The sequence below is a fragment of the Trichechus manatus genome, unplaced genomic scaffold (genome assembly GCF_000243295.1).
Source record: "Trichechus manatus latirostris isolate Lorelei unplaced genomic scaffold, TriManLat1.0 scaffold00113, whole genome shotgun sequence".
Lineage (NCBI taxonomy): Eukaryota > Metazoa > Chordata > Mammalia > Sirenia > Trichechidae > Trichechus > Trichechus manatus.
The window spans coordinates 5122987-5138824 of NW_004444049.1; the positions used below are offsets into that span (position 1 = coordinate 5122987).

The window sequence follows — 15838 nt, forward strand, 5'->3', positions numbered from 1 at the left end:
TTTAAAACATCACTCTGGTTACTCTGTGGCTAAGGAATTGGAGGGAGGCTAGAGGGAAGGCAGGGAGGCCAGTGGGATGGCCATTGCAGGAGCCCAGACAACAGACATGGTGACTTCATTTAGGGTACTAGCAGGTGGAGATGAAAAGACATGGATAGATTTGAAATATATTCTAGAGTTAGAATGTATAGAACTTGCTGATGGACTGGACATGGAGAATACGAAAAACGAAAGAATCAAAGATGATTCCTAGGTTTTTGGCTTGAGCAACAGGATGGATCGTGGTGCCATTTACTTAGATGAATAAAGACAGAGAGAGGAATGGATTTTTTTTTTTTTTTTTTTTAATGAAGAAGGGGTAAAATAAAGAGATTTATTTTAGCAATTTTAAGTTTGAGATTGTTGTTGTTAGCTGCTGTCAAGTTGGCCCCTGACTCATGGCGACTCCATACACAACGAAATCTAACTGCAGAGATCCCAAGGGTTTTCACTGGCTGATTTTCAGTAGTAGATCACCAGGCCTTTCTTCCTAAGCTGTCTTAGTCTAGAAGCGCTACTGAAAACTGTTTAGCATCATATCAATACACAAGCCTCCACTGACAGACGAGTGGTGGCTGCTCTTCAGGTGCATTGGCCAGGAATCCAACCTGGTTCTTCCAGATGGAAGGTGAGAATTCTACCACTGAACTACTTATCAGATATTTAGGTGAAGCCATCAGGTAGGCAGTGGGTATACAAATTTAGAGATCAGTGAAAAGATCAAGTAAAGATATAAACTGAAGAGACACACATAAACCTGATTAGAAGAAAATATAAAGTAACTTTTTAGTGATCTGAGAAGGGAAAAATTTCTTAAATAAGACCTCCAAAAGTATAAATTTTTGTAAATGGAAAAAATAAAGGAAATGACTATAACAAAATGAAGTTTTTCTGAATAACAGACACCGTGAACAAAATTAATACGTGGGTGAAGGCCCAGAAGACATCTGCCACATCTAAAACTGATTTAGGATTAACATCTAGACTATAGAAGGAACTCCATTTTTAAAATGGGAAAAGGCTATGAATAGGTAATTCACAAAAGGAAAATCCAAAGACTAACTAGATATACAGATCTGCAACCTTACTAGCAATCAGAGAAATGTGAGTTAAAACAAGGTAACACATTACATCTGTCAAGTTGACAAAAATTAGGAAGTGTTGTACGTAGTGGTAGGAACATAATGCAATACTTAGTGAAATTAAGTATGAGTATACTCTGTGACCTAACAATTATACTTGTTGGTATTCAGCCAGAGAAACTCTTGCACAAGAGCTTAAGAAGACATATATGATGGCTCCATCAGAGCATTGTCTGTGGTGCAGGGAGCTGGAGAATCATTAGAATGAATAAGTAAAATGTGGTGGATACTCAGAATGGGAGAAAAACGTGGAACAGAATCTCAAATTCCTAAAACAAAAAACAAAAAAAAACCCAGACCTACTGGACTGGTTGAGAATGGAGGACTCTCCAAGACTACTGCCCCAAGATACTCTTCAGATCTTGAACTGTAACTAACCTGAGGTCACCCTGTAGCTAAACAACAAATCGGCTCAAAAAATAATGAATACCACCTGTAAGTACTGCTGTGCTCCTTAAGAAAATCACCTGTATGAGACCTAACAGTCAACGATTACTTTAAAACAAAGATGAGAATGTAAGGGGCAGGGAAACTAGATTAATGGAAACGGAACAACCAGAATGGTAAAAATGAGAATGTTCACACATTGTGAAGACTGTAACCAATGTCACTGAAGAATTTTGTGTAGACATTGTTGAATGGGAACCTAAACTGCTGTATAAACTTCACCGAAAACACAACAAAATTTTATTTTTTGAAAAAAGTGGTGGATGCAAGTGATACAATGCTATGCTATGCAGTAGTCAAAAGCAATATTTAAATTCAGCAACATGAACAGAACTTAAGAGCATAGTTTTGAAAGAAAAAAAGAATGAGAATTACAACACAATACTACTTATATAAATTTACACAAAACACCACATAAGGATACATATATCCAACCAAACCCAAACCCACTGCTGTCGAGTCTATTTCAACTCATAGCAACTCTATGGGACAGAGTAGAACTGTCCCAAAGTGCTTCCAAGGCTGTAATCTTTACAGAAGCAGGCTGCCACATCTTTCTCTCGCAGAGCAGCTGGTGGGTTCACAACTGCTGACCTTCCAGCAGCCGCCCACTTTAACCATTGTGCCAAGGCTCCTTGATACATACATATCCAAGGATAAATATTAAGCACATTAGAGAAAATATTAATGGGGGTGGGGATGGGAGAGATGGAAAATGACAGGGAAAAATCATAAAACGAGAGGGGTCTTGCAATGTCAACATAATGTTCTATGAACTGAGTAGTCTCATAAACTCAACTCTGTACTTGAGATGTAGAAGAAAAAAATAAATTCAGGGGGCAGAAGGAAAGTTCTTTCCATTCCAACTATCTTCTCCAAACTGTCTGGTGTTCTATCAATTGTTTTGTTTGACTTAATCAGCAAGGAAGGGAGATCCAAGGGAGGGAGGAGGGCACCATGTCGTCGTTGTTAGGTGCGGTAGAGTCAGTTCCGACTCATAGCGACCCCACGTACAACAGAACAAAACACTGCCCGGTCCTGCACCATCCTCACAATCGTTGTTTTTGCTTCAGCCCATTGTTGCAGCCACTGTGTCAATCCATCTCATTGAGGGTCTTCCTCTTTTTCGCTGACCCTCTACTTTACCAAGGATGACGTCCTTCTCCAAGGACTGATCCCTCCTGATAATACGTCCAAAGTATGTGAAACATAGTCTTGCCATCCTTGCTTCTAAGGAGCATTCTGGTTGTACTTCTTCCAAGACAGATTTGTTCATTCTTTTGGCAGTCCATGGTATATTAAATATTCTTTGCCAACACCATAATTCAAAGGCATCAATTCTCCTACAGTCTTCCTTATTCATCGTCCAGTTTTCGCATGCATATGAGGTGACTGAAAACACCATGGCTTGGGTCAGTTGCACCTTAGTCTTCCAGGTGACATCTTTGCTTTTTAACACTGTAATGAGGTCTTTTGCAGCAGACTTGCCCAATGCAATGCATCTTTTTATTTCTTGACTGCTGCTTCCATGGGTGTTGATTGTGGATCCAAGTAAAATGATGCACCATGGCATCATGTAAATGTGGCCACCACTGCATCTCTTACCCACCTTTACCTTGGCATTTATCACTGTTATACGTGCCTATATAATGTGTCAAAGCACACTGGTATAAGTTACTGTTGTGTATGCTTTATAATGCTTTTAAATACTGTTATGCTTTCAAACTGCATGTGTACAACTCACTCATAATATGAAATTAGAAATAGAAATATATATACTTCTGTGATGCTCTCTAACCAGAAAACTTGTAAGTCATTAGCAACCTACAAGCTGTGAGAAACTACAACTCTAAATCATCAGAAAGTTATTTAGAAAATGTCTAACTTTAGATATTGATAAATAGAAGAACGTGGTAAACAACCTCTAGACGACTGGCATTGCATCCGCACGCTATGATAAAGATATCGTAACTCATAACTAGACAGGGAATTTCTAAACGATCAATAGAAAATCTGAAGTATGTTGCAATGATGTAACAAGTATTTAAAAAAAAAAAAAACAACAAAAAACCAAACCCGTTGCCAAGCACTTAACCACACCACCAGGGCATCCCTTTATTGTGCAAGGTACAAGTTAAAAATTCATATACATACACTGAATTTCAGCTCATGCTTTGAGAGAAGAGCAGAGGCAAGAGACCTGTCTCTAGACTCTGACACTCTCTGAAGAGGAGACCCTGCCTGAGACTAAGACTGAGTCTCTACCCACCACCAGTGACCTTGAACCTTAGCTACAAGGGACCATCACTGACTTCCAGCCTTGGTCAAGCCTTCCTCCAGAGACCACTCGTAAGAAGGAAAAGCCTGAAGTCTAAAGATTGGGACTCTAAACACTGAAAAAACATTGTAATTGTAATGGTTAATCTTGATTCTCAGGTGCTAAAGTGACTGTCTTGAGGTCTTACTTGCATGCCTTGCCATGACCACCTTGCAATAAACTAACCAAGTTTATGCGTGACAAATCTGAGCATTCATTCATCTCTTAAGTCTTTTTTTACCCTTAGGTTCCCTCTCCACGCTTTTTTTTCTCCCTTATAATTTATTTGTTGAAGAAATTTGTTTTAAAAAGCAGTTTAGAATATGCTGACTGCATCCAAAAAAAAACCCCATTTACCACATTTTTCTATCCCTATAAATCTGTGCTTAAACCTAGGAGTCTTATCAAATTCAGGTTCTACTTAGTTGGCAAGGCTGCCTGATAGGTGGTACTGTGTACATCTATCAGGGGATATATAATGCCTCATATTCTCTTTTGGTCTTTTTTTTTAATCTGGTCTTTCCTGCAACTCAACTAACTGAAAATAAAAGCATTTATTATAGAGTATTAGGACCTGTTTAACCTAGAATAATGTAACAGGACATTAAGCCCCATTTAACAGACTGATTCTGGCCTCTGGTGGCCCTGCAAAGGTACCAGCACTCCTGTGTCACTGCCTAGAATACCTGGCTGTTTCTATCCATCATATTTCATCTATCACTTATTTGAAACTACACACTGAACACACACTGACACGTCCACCCTTCTGGGCATTCCTTATTTCCCCAATAACATTTTTAGCTCACTGAAAAAAGGAAGTCAGTCTTACACCTCTAACTCTACTCCAGCCCTAACCTAAACACCCACACCCTGACAACGCTCGGGGGATGAGGAGGGCCAGGCACTTTTCTGCTGAGGGAAGGCCCTCGTCCAGCCTTGAAGCAGTCCAGCCTCTTTGATTAATTTTTCACAGCCTTCCTCCAGAGTCAGCAACATCCCCACTTCCTGAGCAGGAAAACAGAGGCATACAGCAGACAAGTGGACAGTGACTCAGAAGAAGTTGCAAGGAGAACTCAAAAACCACCGGTCCTTCAGAAAACCTGCTAAGTGTGTTTCTACCCGATGCCTCCACCTTCCCTTCAGGGAGATGATACTTGAGCATAGACAACATGAGTCTTTGAGAAAAAGGACTACAGACATCGTGCAGACAAGGAACCAGCGGGCCAGGCACAGCAACCCGCCTGCTCTCTTTGGCAGGACAAGTCCCTGCTTGACAAGAGCTAAATAATTAAGAGAGAACAAGAACCAGTTAAATGAAAGAGAGATAACCCATGATATTTGGTATGGGGAAGGAGAGAAAAGTAATTTACATCTTAACTTCACCCAAGTCCAGTAAAGAAGAGAGGCCTATTCTGACCAAGATAGGCAGAGGAAGTCAGCATCATCAGAGAAGGAATCAGGCTCTGCCTTGCCACTCTGGTAAAACCCTCTGCCACCTGCAGCACAGAGATGCACAAATAGCTCCAGCAGCCTGGGCTGCTAATCACCTCCCACTCATCTCTGTGCTTGGCTGGTTCTTTACTGCCTCCAGAAATAAAAGTTAGAATGTGATACTTACTACGCCCAAAATCACTACCTGGTAAACCTAAGTTGCAGCAGCACAGGCCATTGCCTACAAACAGCACAACCTTCAAAGCAAAACTCGCTCCTCCCTGCCCCCACCCTAGGACAAGCACAGATTAAATTAAGAACTCTCAAAATTCCCAGTGGTGTCAAAAGCATTTAAAGTTGCCAGGTCAAAGATTCATTTGTGCAGCAGACAACCACAAAGGATTTCAGTGTTACATACAGTGGAAACAACTGCAAGAAATTCTAAATATGGGCAAACCAGTCATTTCAATTTTTTTGTAATGGCTAATACTTGCTTTTCAGTTCAGTATCTGATTCTAAATGAGGCTCCAACTAAGGAAAGCAAGGCCCAGTTTTCTGGTTCCACTGGGATTTACTCGTCCAGGGATTACCTGGCTGCCAGGTGTGAACCTGGTTCCAGTCAGTGCTCTGCTAGAGCCCTTGTTGTGACTAACACAGACATGTTTCAGAGTGAGGAGACACCCTGATTACTGGGAGTCAGTGGCAAAGAAAAGCCCAGAACAATGCACCGTCACTCCCAGTCGGCTGCTTCCCCTACCAGGTCAACAGCTCTGTCTCCAACCAGCTGTGTGAGTTTGGCAAATGAAGTGAACTTCCCAGGTTTTGATTTCCTTCTTCCACAAAACCAAAAGGTGGATGAGTGGATCTCTAAGAGACATCTCTAGCTTGAAGATTCTATCATTCTTTAACAAATTTTATGTGCAAACCACATGCTAAGTACAGCAGTGGATACAAAAAATTAGCAATAGGTTTCAAAGAGCTATTAGCAGGATGTAAGATATGTGAAAAAAAGATAATACAAAGCAGAGAAGAACTATGACAGAGGTATAGTTACAGGAATATAACAATGGTTTTAAATAACACAAGATACCGTGTTCTGTGAAAAAAGCAAGTGACAGGAGAGAAATGTATAATAGGATCTTCTTTTTGTAAGGGGTAAACGTATATATACATGTACGGTTATACATGTATTTTTTAAGTATGGAGGGGAATTAATATAGCTAATTTCCAACAATGGTTATCCCAGGGGAGGAGGATTCCAAGAAATGTCAACTTCCTATTTTTTTAATTTCTATTTATTTTACTTTTTCAATAGGATGTTTTATTTTTACAATTGGGGGAAAAAAAGATTTTTTAAAAGGGAAAAAAAATTCAAAGTTGGCAATTTACCAGAACAATAACATCAACAACACTATACTTATAATCTCTCCCCTCTATTCAGATGGAAAGTTAATTTTTATTATCTATTTATAACTGGCACAGATGACTGTACACAATTATAAAACCATTATTGATAGAAATCAGAAAATAGAGCCTGGGAAACAAAATCCCCCTGGTAAATTTGAACACGAGCATATAAAAGGGACAACTGAGGCAAATACCTGAAAAATAAGTATTAAGGTTGTCCAGATTCTTCAAGCAAAAGTGAATATTTTTTCTTCTTTACTTAAATTACTTGGGTACCTAAACTATCCCAGTTTTCTACTTCATTTTGCCTATGCAGGTGCATACTTAGATACTGGTTAGAGAAAGACTAGGGACAAAAGACACACATGGTAACTTTATTTGAATCTGTGATAAATGTACACTTTCATTCAGTTTAAAGTATTTAATTTGACTTAGTTCTCTGACCCTGGCAAATCACTTAAATTCTTTCAACCCAAAACATCATCAAAATGGAAGATGAAATAAAATTATTTCTAAGATCCCTTCCAGTTATTTGGCTCATCTTTTCTGTAATACGGGATACTAGATCAAATCCCATTAAACATCAAGCTGTTGCTGTTATTAGATGCTATCGAGTTGATTATAGCAAATGATGCTAAAAAAAGAAATTTAATTGCAACAAGATTTGATCTATATATTAATGAAATGATACTACATTTTAAATTTTGAAAAAAATCTGACAGTAACCTCACCAAGTTACTACAAAACACATTGTCGTCAAGTCAGTTCTGACTCATGGGGATCCCATGTGTTACAGAGTAGAACTGCTCCATAGGGTCTTCTCGGCTGTGATCTTTACAGAAGCAGATCACCAGGTCTTTCTTCCGCAGTGTTGCTGGATGGTTTTGAACTGTCAACCTTCAGGTTAGTAGTCAAGCGCAAACCTTCTGTGCCTCCCAGGGTGCAACTATAGAAACATTTAAATAGAAAACTCAAGTTCTCCATCTCTGTGTCCGACAAAGAATCCCACTATGACAACTGCTGCCTCTACCTGACAGTTTTAACAGTGACAGTCTGACATCTAAAATACTGATCTTATTGTCTCTAAATGGTTTGTGAAGCCATTTCTTTAATATCTTATTGATCTACCTATCTACTAAAATTATCAAATACACAAACAGACCAGGTACCATGAGGTGTACAAAACAAATGAAGCAGCATATGTATATTTCCATATAGGAAGCCCACACTCATACAATTTTAAAACCAAAGAGAGAATTTCTCAACTTTCTAAAAACTCACTCTATGAGAGGCAGCATCAAGGTATTGGCTCCAAAGGTTCCTAAGGGCATACCCTTTAGGAAGAAACCACAGACCTCAATCTAATCATATATGAGTCAACAGACAAATCGAACTTGGTATGTGGTATACAGCGAGTCTGTTTTGTGTACATTTTGGCTAGAAGGCTATCTTTGCATATAACAAACTGTGTACCTTTTTGTAGCAGATGTCACTCGTTGCCTATCAGAAGCTGATGAGGTCAGGGAGGAGATACAAATCATTAGGGCTGCATAACAATACGTAAAGATTGTTAGCCAGACTAGCTTGGGGGAGGAGAGAGAAGCGTGTTTTTTCACCAGGTTCTTGGCAGCCCTGTTACCTTTAGAAGAATCCTTTACTCCCCTATCTCTTTACTAATAGAACCCTAACAGGTCCCAACAGGCAAATCACATTGGCCTAAGCCCATTCCAGTTGCCCCATCTCTAGTTTAGGTACCAGCATGTGCCCCAATTCAGTTCAATAAAACATGAGAGCAAGCCTGCTGGGAAAGCTTCTGGAAAAGGTATTTGTTCCTGATAAAGACAGAGATCTGGGAAGAAAGAGTCCCTCTTCCTCAGCTGGATGTTCTGGGTTATACCTCTGACACCTGGAATTGCAACAGGCTACCTGAGACCATGGAGGGAGCCAGCCAGGGCAGGAAAATGAAATGAACTTGGATCCTTGATGACTTTGCTGAGCTGCTGAACTAGCCAGCACTGGAATCACCCTATTCCCAGACTGCTTGTTATCTAAAATAATGTCTGTGTGTTTACTGTAAGTCATTGAGTTGGCCTTTCTGTTACTTGTAGATGAAGCTTTCTAATTGATAACACGTACAGACCTAAAAAGTTTAGTAGGCTACAAGACTTATGCAGCAACGGAAGGCAGAATTTAATCTCTATAATTAAAGCAAATAAACAAGCAAAACAAAAACCTTGTTCTTGGCATTGAAATATGAGAAAGTCCTTAAGACACGCAAAGAAGGTTACAAGGAAAAGTATAGTAAGTAGATCTACATGTTTAGCGATTTAATACATAAATTTGGACCCAGAAGCTATCCCAATGAACTGATTGTTCTTCATTTCAGAAATATTAATTAGAAGATAATGACTTAAAAAACAACCTTTATGTTCACAGCAAGCCTCTGAGGCAATTATATCATCCTTATTTTACAAACAAGGAAAGTGAAGCGCTGAGAAGCTAAGTAACTTCCCTAAGTCACCCACTCCATGCAGTTTTCTCTACCTGGAATTCTCTCTTACTTTGCTAACTCCTAAGTGTCCTTCAGGTTTCAACTGAAGTACGTATCACTTCCTTAGAAAAAGGCTTCTTTGATGTGTCCAGACAAGGTTCAGCACTCCTGTTCTACTCCACTGCACTCTGTACTCTATGGCAGCACTCTGTACACTTGTAATTATTTACATGTTTGTCTTCCCAACATGCCCTGAGAACAGTTCTGTCTTGTGGTGATCTTACACGGATACATGTAATTCACATAATTATGTTACTTCTACTAGGAAAGCTGGCTACTTAAGGGAGCTTCATATCTTTTTTATTGAGCAAATCATAAACAGATTGTTCATAAATTGAGTTTGCTTAAAATGAAGTATATAACTAGTAATCAATAGATTTTTATTAATGAAGATCAAAGGAAAATTACTCAAAAAACACAAAATGAAGTGTCCTGATTGATAACCCAATACTTTCTACAGAACTATGTTATCTCCACATCATTAAAAATTATGCTAAGCAAACATTAGCACTTCTTGATCTAAGTCTCCTTATCAAAACTAACCTAAAAATTAAAACTATTCATTGAATAACTCGATCAATTATTGAGAATAGGCAGAAAGGGGAGAAAGTAGTTAATACAGAGGAAAGATGATATGACAAAAGAACTCTCTTTTCCCCTTTGTCACCTGCTTTAAGCATGGTAAAATGATAGTAAGACTGAATTCGTTTACAAGGCAAGACATATACTCTATGTGCCAATTCAATTCAAAACACAGGACAGAAATTTACCAATTACCAGTTCTGGTGCCACTGATCCACCATCACCCCCACTCTTGCTTGGGTTAGGTATCCCATTTTTGTGTTCTCACTGAAACTCGGGCCTACTCTATCCTAGCATTTACCACACTATACCGTGATTATTTAATAGTCTATCCTCCCCAGTCATGAGGACAAGCAATGTTGTTAAATCGATTTTTTTAATCTCTGACATGAATGCTCAAAAAAATATTTGGGAGGGGAGGGAAGGTAAGTAGAAGGGGAAACCAAGTTTTGTTTTTATATGAATAGAAGCAGACCATCTAGAAATATCTCAGTTTATTTAAATTGTTAAGTAGACTATGAAACCGAATTTGTAGCTGGTACCAGAGAATGGACTTCACTGTTTGGTGTTTAATGATACTCTTATCTTTATATAGACACTAGATACCAGCACGAGTCTTAATAGTGGTTCAATGACATATACTTAAGGGGTCAAATCAGTGGCTCACCTACTTTTCCCATCTGTTAACAATCTATGTTGTTTACGTCCCATAAATATGCTCCAACTCCTCCCATCTATTCTTTTACTCATGTCTCCCTCAATACCAGGCATCTGACTGACTTGTTTAGACTAACCTGGATGAGAAAGATCCAGACATAAATTTACACAGAGCTCCAGAAAGGCTTCACAGTACCCTGGGGAGCTGCACAACACAAATGGCAACACTACTGTCCCGCAACACCATCCTCCAAAAGGAATTAATGTCCTCAGGCCTCATAATTTCGAATAATTTAAAGAAAACCTGAAAAGCCCACAATTACCAGGTATAATAGGAAAATAGACATGGAACATTCTACCACATCATTACCACATAGAGTATAAAAGAGGAATAAGCATCTTTTCAATCACACACAGAGAGGTGGAGAGATGACGCCTAATGCAGAGGTTCTGAACCTTTTTTTTGTGATATGGACCCCTTTGGCAGTCTCGTGAAGGCAACAGACACCTCAGGGCAATGTTTCTGAATGAATAAAATAACTCGCATTATTTTAAAAAGGAAACCACTTATAATAATAATTAACCCACACTACCACCCCTGACACTTCCGGTTTTCTTTGCCTGCTTTATTTTTTCTGGTTAGCATTTATCACTATCTAACACATGATAGATATACTGTATTTTATTTGTGTATCTTATTTAGTTCGAGTGTCTAGGTGGCGCAAATGGTTAAGCATTCAACTACCAGCCAAAAGGTTGGTGGTTCGAACCCACCCAGAGGCACCTTGGAAGACAGAACTGGCAATTTGCTTCCAAAGTTCACAGACGCAGTTCTACTCTGTACCCGTGGGGTCGCTGTGAGTTGGAATCAATGCGACGGCAACTAACAACAACATTTTACTTAGTATACATGTCTCCTCAACTAGAATCTAAGCTCCACAAGGGCAGAGACATTTATCTATATTGTTCACCACTCTATGCCCAAAAAACCTAGAAAATGCCAAAATGCCTGGTATAAAATAGATGTTCAATAAATATTTGCTGTCTCCCAAAAGCTGTACTCTAAAGACGAGACAAAGACAGTTCTACTAGGATCTGGGATCCTTAAGGAAGATAATATACAATACTTCATAATTAAAATGCCTTCTTGGTGGGCACTGGAACCCTTGTATAGATACAATCTCATTCATCCACAATAAACTTAATATCTATCGACAGAGGACAAAAAAACTGAGTAGAGACATCAAATGCCTCAAGGTTAGTCAGTGAACAAAAGCAATGACCCAGGCCTCCTGCTTACTAACTCTGTCCCTTCTCTTTACCCTTTGCCCTTTGAAGCTTTTCCTGCATTGCCTGAAAATATGCTCTCTCCGCCTCTGAAGGTATCTAATTGCACACTAACAATAAGAGAAGCTTTCACTGGACCCGAGCAGCCTCATTCCTAACAAACAGCTACACACTACACACTCATTTGCAACAAGGTTCGAGGATTTCCAACTTCTTGCCAAGGCAATTCTTAAAAGGAAATGGTTTTCTTTTAAAGTTCATCTTAATCACAATAAATTAAAAGTGTAACAAGAATTTAATCCCTCACACATGAAAGACTGCCTGTGTTTGTCTCATACAGTCTTAAGAGGAAGGAAGTTTAAAGTCAGACAACAAAAACCACCAGAGAAATGTAATAATTTCTACCAACTGCAACGCCTTCACACTACAAATGTAGTAACAAATTGGAAAGGCAAACCAGAAACTAAAAATAAGAAGGGGGGAGGGGGAGGAGAAGGAAGATGAGGTTGACATTGAGGTCAGTTAATATGAAAGAAACCAATGTCTCAGACTGTTTCATAACTAAGCACGCAGTCAGAAACCTAACAGGAAGGCACTTTTGGCTCTTCTTGGGTGGTTAAAACAAATGCGAGCCTGCTCCCCACCCCCCACCATCTGCCGAATAGCAAATATAAAAACAAAAAACAAACAAAAACCCATTGCCCTTGAATGGATTCCAACTCATAGCCACCCTATAGGGCAGAGCAGAACTGCCCCAGAGGGTTTCCAAGGCTGTAAATCTTTACAGAAGCAGACTGCCACGTCTTTCTCCCACAGAATGGCTGGTAAGTTGGAACTGCTGACCTTTCAGTTAGCAGTTAAGCCCTTTAACCACTACACCACCAAAGCTTCTTATGCTGTCAGAGAATCAATTATACAGACAGGAAAACCAGATTGGTTTAAAGTAAATGGCAACCAAGACAAACTTAATTTAATGTTATGTGTATCACCCTGAGAAGAAAAAAAAAATTCTGGCTTACTCTGTAAGGAATTCTCTGGAGCTATAACTTATCAAAACATTCGTGCCATTTATATAGTTAGAATTTCACAAAATGCTGCATTAGTAATTGCGATTTCATAAACAGTATTAATGCTGGCTGATAACCTCCCTAATCATTTATTAATGGCAAAGAGTAGGCTCTGACAGGAACAGCTTTCACTTAACACCAGGAACTGGCTTTGCAGAAAGACAGGAGATGAGGAAAGAGAACTAAAGGCTCAACTCAACTTCTTAAGGAAAAGAAATTAGGAGGGGAAAAAAAGAAAAGAAAAAGTCAATAACTTTCAATAGAGCATGAGGAGAAAAGTCATTCATTGTTAAAACTACACAGTGAAACGTTTGGGAAGTAAGGGCTAGGGAGAGGGGCTGGCATTACCATAGCTGAAGAACTAAAGCCAAGTGAAGACAAAGGAAGAAGGTTTAGACAAGAGTTTGAAGGAAATGCCTTCTTGTTACTAGATGTGTGGACGATAATGATAATGAAATGACTCAAGTGCTACTGTATTGTAAACTACGGATATGTTTATTGGCAGATTTGCACAAACACACATGATGTTCCGAGGAGACTTTTCCTCATACACGCACACAGCCCCAAAGTACTCATCACCCTCTCTGTAACTGTTTAGCTCTGTCTCTTCTATTGAACTGTGAGCTTCGTGATAGCGAGATATAAGATGTACCTTGAATCTAGCATCAGGCTTGGCACATGGTGGTGGTGGTGGTTGTTAGGTGCCGTCAAGCTGGTTCCGACTCATAGCGAACCTACGTACAACAGAACGAAACACTGCCCGGTCCTGCGTCATCCTCACAATCATTACTACTTTTGAGCCCATCGTTGCAGCCACTGGGTCAATATATCTCACTGAGGGTCTTCCTCTTTTTTGCTGACCCTCTATTTACCAAGCATGACTTAGTTATGAGACAGTCTGAGGCACTGTTTTCTTTCATAGTAACTGACCTCAGTGTCAACCTCACGCTGACCCTGCACTTTACTTTTTCAGGGACTGGTCCCTCCTGATAACATGTCCAGAACATGTGAGATGAAGCCTCGTCATCCTTGCTTCTAAGGAGCATTCTGACTATACTTCTTCCAAGGCGCATGGACGGTTCTCAATAAATGTTTATTTAAAAAAGAAAAAGAAATGAATGAAGGCCATACGCCCTGTGCGAGATAGTTCACCTGAAGCATAAGGTTATTAGTTTCAATAAAAGAGATGATGCATAAACTAGAAAATGGTGTTCTCTTGGCCTCAGTGACAGTTACCAAGAAGTACAAGAGGGAGCTCCTTAGTAGCAGATTATGAGATGGTGCCACATACAGGACATCAAGACAAGGTCAGTACTAGTTCTCTGAAGCTAGAATTAGATTTCTCATGATAAGTGGATAGACTAGTGGGCCTGCAAGATACTAAAGCAAGCTAGTTATGGCAGACTTAAGAGCCATACACTTTATAAGGGAGACTATTTTCATACTTCTTGCATTTTCTGTATTAATTTCTCTATTGTTGTTAGTCCTCAAAACATTTCCTTAAACTCTTCAGCCTATGACAATTATGCCAAGGCAGAACCAAGAGAAGATGTTCTTCTCTTTGCTCATTAAAAGGGGAAGACAGTGTCTCTGGGGTCCAGATGGTATGGAAGTAACAAGAAAATTCCAAGTGGAAGGTGAAACTCAGTGTCCCAGTCACCCAATTCATTCAACAAATATTCACCAAGCAATTACTATGAGCTTGACTCTAATCTAACCACAGTAAACAAAACCAGCAAAAATCCTTGCCCTCATGGAGCTTCTGCTGTAGTGGGGAGAGAGGAGAGAAGACAGTAAACAGTAAACATAATATACAAGGAAATGATATACCCGTTGCCGCTGAGTTGATTCCGACTCATAGCGACCCTATAGGACAGAGTAAACTGCCCCATAGGGCTTCCAAGGAGCGCCTGGTGGATTTGAACTGCTGACCTTTGGTTAGCAATGGAGCTCTTAACCACTGAGCCACCAGGGCTCCTAGGAAATGACATAGTTTGTATGAGAAGTTGATAAGTGTTATGGATAAAGAGGAAAGCCTGGTGGCATAAGAGTTAAGTGCTACGGCTACTAACCAAAAGGTCGTCAGTTCAAATGCACCAGGCACTCCTTGGAAACACTATGGGGCAGTTCTACTCTGTCCTGTAGGGTCGCCATGAATCGAAATCGACTCGATGGCAACGGGTTTGGTTTTTTTGTTTTCTGGATAAAGAGAAGTGCAAATGATGGGGGGAGGGTCATGGCAGACCTTACTGCTAAGGTGACACTTGCGCAAACTCTTAGAGGAGGAGCAGGAATGAACCATGTAGTTTCCAGCAGAGGAAGCACAAAGGCCAAGGCAGATCATGCCTGGCATTTTCAAGAAAGAGCAAAGAAGGCCAGTGTGACTGGAACAGAGCACCCAGGAAGTAGTTAAGTGGTCAGATTGAGGGGAGGCAGGAAGCCATATTCCTACAGACTCTTATAGACCAATGGAAGGAATCTGGGTTTTATTGAGTTAAATGAGAACAGATTCTTCATCATCTTCCCATTTGCTAAAACTGGGAGGCAATATTCCCTCAAAGAGTAGGCTTCTGAAGTTGTGGAACTTTTTTGTATTTTGTTTTGTGCTACAAAGTTCCAGCCCCTGGCAAGATGCTCAGATGAAGCCTAGGGGCAATGGTTTAAACATCAACTACATATGGTAAGCCTATGGGGCAGTTCTACTCTGTCCTATAGGGTCGCTATGAGTTGGAATCAACTCGACGGCAACAGGTTTGGTAGAAGAAAATGTAGTTCTACCTAGAAATGTAGTTTGGTAGAACAAACACAAAGACCTATTTAAATAAAAGGGCTACAAGCTCACCACATCCTTGGAAGATGTCTAGAGAGCCACAGTTTTGCACATGGAGAAACTAAGGTACAAAGAAAAGAC

The 15838-nt window shown here is 39.8% G+C and overlaps 1 protein-coding gene across 1 annotated transcript in view; it reads right to left on the reverse strand.

The window, feature by feature from the left end:
• PACS1 (phosphofurin acidic cluster sorting protein 1) overlaps nucleotides 1-14789 on the reverse strand; it is a 144749-nt gene extending 129960 nt beyond the window's left edge. The window contains exon 1 of the mRNA XM_023738193.1: nucleotides 13580-14789. Within this exon, the coding sequence (XP_023593961.1) occupies nucleotides 13580-13593 (14 nt within the window). The 5' untranslated portion in view covers nucleotides 13594-14789. The remainder of the gene's footprint in view (nucleotides 1-13579) is intronic.
• Between the last annotated feature and the right edge of the window lie 1049 nt (nucleotides 14790-15838).